The sequence below is a fragment of the Enhydra lutris genome, unplaced genomic scaffold (assembly GCF_002288905.1).
Source record: "Enhydra lutris kenyoni isolate GAN:26980312 unplaced genomic scaffold, ASM228890v2 scaffoldscaffold26, whole genome shotgun sequence".
Lineage (NCBI taxonomy): Eukaryota > Metazoa > Chordata > Mammalia > Carnivora > Mustelidae > Enhydra > Enhydra lutris.
The window spans coordinates 21,488,645-21,495,395 of NW_019154110.1; the positions used below are offsets into that span (position 1 = coordinate 21,488,645).

A 6,751-nucleotide genomic window follows, 5' to 3' on the forward strand; every position below is an offset into this window, starting at 1 on the left:
AGCGGAGTTTCCCTGGGAGAGGGACAGTCCGTGCTTGTGAAGGTGAACACAAGACCTCAGCTGCCTGTGCCAAGGTGTCAGGGAGACTGCAGATTCTGACACTCGGGAAGGAGTCTCTTGTGAGCCCGACCCAGGCTTGTGCTTCCAGCCTCTTCCCATGGTCCTCTTCTGAGCTCGGTGAGGTGCAAATCTCCAGCTTCCCCAGGGCTGGCCTCAGTCCGCACCGTCTAAAGAGAGATCTGGCTGAAGAGCGGTCATCTGAAGGTAGACACGCCTGGATAGCTCTGGTCCAACCCTGCGGGAGGTGGCAGTCACGCCTTCCCCACGGCGTACCTGTATGTCTGCGAGCAAATTCTGACGTTCTTGCTCCGAGAGACACCGCCTATAAGCCTGAAAGTGGCAAATGACCTCTCAATACTGTACCACCCAGAGTCACCCCTGACCATCAATAAGGGGGCAGTGAGCTTGGGGGTGGGGTGGGATGACAGCCTGTCCTCTGTCCTTGAGTCACTGTTCAGATTTCTGCAGGCCTGCACTGCTGACTACCGGTGCCCTCCACGGAAACTGCCTGGGGAGTCCACTAAAGCCACAGGGCGCTGGGGGTGACCACTGGAGCAGCCTACCTGGACCAGGAGCTGGGGGGAGGGATAGGCATCCACGATGGCACTGGCCATTTCCAGGCTGACTCGGTTCAGCTGCTGAATCTGTCTCCTCCACACCAGCATGAGTCCCCTGCCCACGCGGTCCACCTTTGCCCCTCTAGACCAGTCACTCTCCAGGCAGAAGGAGAAACTAGTTTGGTCTCGAAGCTTCCTGTGAACGGCAGTTGAAGAACTGTGAGTCACTCGTCACTCCACCTGTTCCCTTCGCTGGGAACTTAAACACCCTCCTTCCACCGACCCTCACAAGCACCTCTTTGGGCACTCACTTTGTTCCCAAGCCATGCTAGTTGCTGGTTCCCTTAAAAATGACATCTCATCCTTCTCATTGAGAGAGAAGGTGCCAGAAAGGTATCAGCTTGTTTCCCATGTTGACATTGGGTTAATGGACAAGAGGTAGTGTGCACAGGGATAGCCACTAGGGACTGGGTGTTAGGCCACCTGGGAGTCTGGTTCCACTTTTAACTTGCTAAGAGCTCAGACGAGGCAGTCTTCAGGCCTCTGGTCCCTTGGGTAGAAAATGAGAGACTTGGACTAGACTGAGATCTCCTACTAATTCCCCTACTAATTCTGACCATGAACACTCCCAGAGCTCAGTAGGCTGAAAGTTTGTTTTACGAGAACTTACAACATCGTGACCTGACTGGGGGCGGATCCCGGTAACCTGGTTCACAGGTGACCCAGCACCAGCCTACGGGACATGAACTTACAGAGCAGCTGGTGCAGTGTGTTTTAAAGGGACTGGGCTTGAAGGTTCCTCACCAGCATCCCCAGCACAAGGCTGGCTCTGCCCAGCGCCAGCCTCACAGACAACGGCTGGTGGCAGAGCTCAGGGGAAGAGGACACGGTGGGGCTCAGCAGGGGGCGCGAGCCTTTCATGGCACTCACTTGAAGGGTGCCTCAGCCACAGCCTTGGTAAACGCGCATGCGAAGTCAGCCAGCTCTTTCCAGGTCTGCACCAGTCGGGCCTGGGCTCGTGTGTGCAGCTGCAGATCCACCAGCGCCTACCCCCGCAAGAGCAGGACAGGTTGGAGGGGCGGAGGGAAGCTTGTCTGAGGCTCCTCCCTCACGCCTGCCGAACCTGCACCCCAGCCCCTTGGCTCCCTGTTCTAACCCTTCTCTCCTACTCAGTGCCAAGGCAGAAAGGCGTGTCCAGCGGGCACCTTGCTCCTGATCTAGAGCAAATCGAGTTCAATAAGAGTAGGAGCCCCGAAGTTCTTACCTCTTCCACGTCTACTCTGGACACCACATGCCCTGCGCTGGCCTCTGGTCGTCTCTGCTGCTTCTCCTTGGCCTGTTCCCTATCTGCCACTCCCCGCTTCCTTCTTCTTGAGGGGTTTGGAGCACTAGAACAGGGGAGGAAATTAAGAGCAGCAGTTCCAGGCTGAGCTCAGCAGAAGGGCTTATTGGGGAGGACCCAGATCTGGGATGAGTAACGTCCCCCTAGTGGAGCTGCCCCTTTACATGCTAAGTCTCGGGGACCGCTTCAAACCTGAAGCATTTCTCCTGATCCACAATAACCAGGGACAGAGCTTTCCCAGCTGCCCTCGCCGTGGTGTTGGTCACAAAGCTCCGCAGTGTTTCCTTCCCCTTCTCAGGACCGCCCACACTTCCCTGCATGAAGGGCAGATGCTGCGTTAACATCCGGTCCCTAGAGGTGGTTCTCTGTCCCATGCCTGGGTGCCCACCCTGCTCTGCCCACCTGCTTGAAGTTCCGGACCATGGACACAAACGCTTCTGCCGGGAGCAGCACCAGGACCATCGGTTCCTCCACCCAGTCTTCCTGTCCATCCTGCCAAAGGACCCGGAACCCAGCACAGGGAGGCGGGTCAGCAGGTGCTCAGCACCTGTGAGAGAGACCCAGGCCTTCGGGGTGAATGAACACACCCGCATCAGCCAAGCCCGTTTTTGTATTATTCTTTTTCTTCTGGAATGAAGCCTGGTGGCAAAAAATAATCCGTGATCCCATCCCTCCCCAGTCCTCAACTGTCCAACCTTGGTGTGCCACGTCTCAGAGGCAGTGAAGAAAGGAAGTTGAAATGGGCTGAAAACTGCCAATGTTCCTGTGCACTCTGGATAGAGGAACCGGGGGAAGGAAACTTCCAGAGGGTTTTGTGCAAAAAAGTACTTGGCCTTCGAGGGCAGAGGCTGACTAGGAGCTGAGTGGCCCTTAGAGACACACAGGTTGTGTGTGACAAAGACAAGAGCCACAAGGGGAGCTGCCGCCTGGGAGGGCCCGTCCTCTTCACCACTGCCACGGGGCAGCCTCCTGCGACACATGCCCGCAGCGGTATGAGGGACTGGGAGCAGGGGAGGGTCTTCTCACTAGGTCCCTATAAGCAAACGTTGAGACCCATAATACAACCAAGTGCAGCGGGAGGAGCGGGGCCTCTAGTTCCTGCTCAGCCACCGATCGGCTGGGACCCTTCACACAGCTTTCAACTTCTCCCACCTGCCTCCCCGCCCATGATGCGGGGTGAGAAGTCCCTCCGTGTGGGAGAACCGCCACGGACACGGGAGGGAGGATGCGGGAGCGCCTTGAAAGGTAACGGCAATATGAATACAAAGATTTGCTAATACCCCAAATTAAAAAGCGTCCAATTGCCCTAAGTTACTGAAAAAATTATGAGATCCAAATAAGGGGGAAAAATTTTGTTTTAAGCAGTCTCTATGCCCAACAGGGGGCCTGAATTCATGACCACGAGATCACAAGTCTCATGCTCTACTGACTGAGCCACCCAGGTATCCCGAGCGAGGAAAAAAAATCTTAATGTTTCATCTAGAGAACCTTATAAATGAGGGGTGGAGTATTTTGGATTCGCAGATAAGAGGAATGGAAGCCAAAGGAGCTGCAGAAACCTCAGGGCCAAGGAAAGAACATTTGCTGTGTGCCTACTCTGAGCTCCGGAATTGGCTACCTCAGTCCCCTGACATGGCGCACCCAGAGGGATGCAACAGTGTCCTCGTACACGTGAGGCACAAAGAGATGAAATAATCTGCCCAGGGTCATAGCCATAAAGCTGTGGGGCCTGAGATTCAAGCACAAGCCTGCCATGCCCATTTAGAACCAGGAATCCTACAGAGTATCTTTCTTCTGCCCCGCGGATCCACTCTCCCTCTTCCCACTCTGCTCTCTGCAGGAGACCACATCACGAGGTCCTCCGGTGCAAATGGCCAAGTGGGAATGGTGGGTGGGAAACCCAACAGGAGACTGGAGGGAGGGAGGGAAAAAGGGAGGGGGGAGTGAGGTCGTTTCCCTAGCTCCCTCGAAATGGGTCACTTAGGGTTTGCTATGTTCCTCTATAGAAGGTCAAGCTTCTCTCAAGGGGGTCCTCTCTACATTTCTTTCTCCTTCTGGATTCTGGTAACCACTTCCTCCTCCCCTCATCCCGCCAGGCCTAAGCATGGTAACAAACATGCTAGTGGTCCTCCACCAGGGCCGATTTTTCCCCACAAGGGCGTTTGGCAACTTCTAGACATTCCGGAGTATCAGGACTAGGAGGGTGCCACCGGCATCGAGTGGGCTGAGGCCAGGGAGGCTGCTCGACATTCTCCACCACACAGAACAGCCCTCACAACAGAGAATTATCCGATCTGAAATGCCGACTGTATCTGAGGTGGAGAAACCCTGAGCTGGTGTTGTCATTACCGTGAGAAGCCATGTCGTCCCTTGTAGTTGCCCTATAACCTGCCCATGCTTTAGGACACTGTTCCTTTCTAACATCTTCCTCAAATTATCCTAAGTTGAGTGTGCCAGTTGTTTTCCTGCTGGGACCCTAACATTCTTTAGAACGAAAGGGCATTTATCAGGGAGCTCAAAGAGGGAGGAGAGACATCAGCCCGAAACCTACTACCTCGGCTGGTGCAGCCCTTCTCCTCCAGGTGATGCTGCAGGGCACGGCCTGGGCCTCGATCACACACTGGCACTCCACGGACTGCAGTGCCCCGAGGAGCTGGCCTCCCCCTTCCATCTGCAAAAGCACTGCAACAAATGACGGGAGAGGGGCAGTCAGGGGTTGGCCCAGAAAGTGGGGACCCCAGCACGGGATGAAGACAGATGCTAAGAGGACCTGGATCCAGCATCACGACCACGTGCTTTAGGCATTCCTCGGGCCTCTGAGCTTTCAGCCTGTTAGCCACGGCTGCCTTCTTGGTCCTCTCCTGTTGTCCCAGGGCGCGTTCCTTCGGGCTTGCTCGTCTCCGCGGCTGGCGTCCCCGCGAGCTGCTCCTCTGGACCTCCTGGCTAGGCTTGGTTCTCTTCTGAAGTGGGGGGACCTCAGCATTTGTCCAGCTGCTGTTCTGGATAGGGCAGGTAGCTTTGAAGGCTGGAAGCTGGTGGCATGGACTGTCTCTCGCAGGGTCCTTGTTATTTGATGCACATCTCTTTGAGGTGTCACGGAGGGGAATATCAGGGACCTTTGGAAAGGGTTCTTTTTTCCAGTCACAGGATGCTCCTTCACTATTTTGATGATCCCATACACTTTTAACTGGGGAGCTAGAGTCCTCAGGGCTCAGTGGCTTGTGGGTCAAAAACTTACATGCAAGCCTCTCGGCCAGGGGAATTAATTCTACCTCATCCTCACTTCCACTGCTTAGCACCCTCACTGGCTCTGTTTGTGTGATGGATTCAGCTGTGTCCAGGGTAGGTGGTACATCTTTCAACCTTGGTGACGGAGGACAGGAGGCCTCAGAATCCAAGGTGTGAACCACAACAATCTTCTCCTCCCTCTGAGACTGCCTCCTCTTTGATGAAGACGGTTCCTTCTTCAGGAAGGCAAATGTTGGCAACTCTTCAGAGTCGCTCTCACTGGAATCCAGTGAGAGCGATGACTTCTTTAGAGCCATCAATGCGTGCTGTCAAATTAATTCCCTAAAAGGAAAAGAGAGGAGACACAGACCGTGGCACTGAACTCAGTCCATTAGACCTGTTCTGTGGCCAAACTTTATGGAAATACATACAATATAGAAACAGAAAAACAGGCTTTGGTCCCAACACATGCACTCTGGAACTCAGTTGTCTGAAGTCTAACAGGACTCCTCAAATCCCTTCCAGGTCAAGGTGACCTAGAAACAAAGTGGAGATTACTACTGGAAAATGTTAATGCAGTAGTAACAAGACTCAACACCATCCCCTTATTGATCTCTGCATTTGAAATGTACACGTTAAATCCTCCTTTCTTTAAAAATTGAGATGTAACTCACATGCCATAAACTTCTCTTTCAAGTGTACGGTTCAGTAGTTTTTAGTCTATTCACAAACCTGTGCATCACTGTCTAATTCCGGGATATTCTCAGCACCCCAAAACAAAATCCCATAGCCATTAAGCAGTCCTTGTTCACTTCTCCCTCCTCCAGTTCCTGATAACCACAGATCTACTTCTGTTTTTTGTGGATTTACTTGTTCTGGATATTTAGTACAAACAGAATCATACAGCGTGTGGTCCTTTGTGACTGCCTCCTTTCACTTAGCATGTTTCTCAGCGCTCGTTTATGTTGTGGCGTGTGTCAGTACTCCATGGTTTTTTACGGCTGAATAACATTCCACCGCATAGATAGGCTGCCATTTGTTTCTCCGTTCAGCACTGCCATGAACATTCATGTCCAGGTTTTTGTGGGGATAGGTTTTCAATTATCTTGCATGTATACCTGGAAGTCCAACTGCTGGGTCGTGTACAAGAATTGCTCTTCGAAAAAACGCTCACAAACACTGTAGGTGTGACCCCGGATGGGCCATGTAACCTCCCTGAACCTCGCTTTCCAATTTAGTAAAACAGGGATGATAACAACACCTATTTCACAAGATTGTTTGAAATAACTGAAATCGTGCATCTACAGCGCTTAGCACAGCACGAAGCCCACAGTAAGCACTCGGTAAAGGACGCTGCCAGTCTGGAGGGACCTCCTTGCACCTCGCCGGAGTCCGGCAAAGCGAGGTTGCCTGCCGGACGAGCCCGGCGCGTCCACACCGCGCGGCGGAGCCCCGGACGCCCTGATCACCGAGGCCCTGCGGGGCGGTGCTCAGAAGTCCGGCCCAACCCGCCGCCCGCCGCCCGCCGCCCGCCGCCCGCCGCCCGCCGCCCGCCGCCCGCCGC

The 6,751-nt window shown here is 53.9% G+C and overlaps 1 protein-coding gene across 2 annotated transcripts; it reads right to left on the minus strand.

Annotated features, from left to right (window-relative positions):
* Positions 1 to 22: 22 nt before the first annotated feature.
* LOC111151347 (essential meiotic structure-specific endonuclease 1) lies at positions 23 to 5,749 on the minus strand. Of its 2 annotated transcripts, none has more exons than XM_022509300.1 (8): positions 5,619 to 5,749; positions 4,514 to 5,529; positions 2,362 to 2,506; positions 1,882 to 2,005; positions 1,548 to 1,663; positions 624 to 813; positions 334 to 390; positions 23 to 227 (listed from the first exon to the last, which is right to left on the minus strand). In XM_022509300.1, exons 2-8 carry the CDS (start codon positions 5,502 to 5,504, stop codon positions 78 to 80), a joined length of 1,773 nt encoding a protein of 590 aa, XP_022365008.1. In that variant the 5' UTR covers positions 5,505 to 5,529; positions 5,619 to 5,749; the 3' UTR covers positions 23 to 77. The 2 variants fall into 2 exon arrangements, with proteins under 2 accessions (XP_022365008.1, XP_022365007.1); XM_022509299.1 differs by lacking the exon at positions 5,619 to 5,749 and adding an exon at positions 2,152 to 2,273 and having other exon boundaries at positions 137 to 390; positions 2,362 to 2,451; positions 4,514 to 4,641; positions 4,730 to 5,519.
* Positions 5,750 to 6,751: the final 1,002 nt, after the last annotated feature.

Excerpts from the sequence above, each read along its gene's own strand:
- LOC111151347 (XM_022509300.1), bottom strand. The coding sequence starts at position 5,504 with ATGGCTCTAAAGAAGTCATCGCTCTCACTGGATTCCAGTGAGAGCGAC. Across the intron at positions 814-1,547 it reads GTGGCTGAGGCACCCTTCAA|GAAGCTTCGAGACCAAACTA; the intron begins GTGAGTGCCATG and ends TGCCGTTCACAG. Across the intron at positions 228-333 it reads ATTTGCTCGCAGACATACAG|ACGGTGCGGACTGAGGCCAG; the intron begins GTACGCCGTGGG and ends ATCTCTCTTTAG.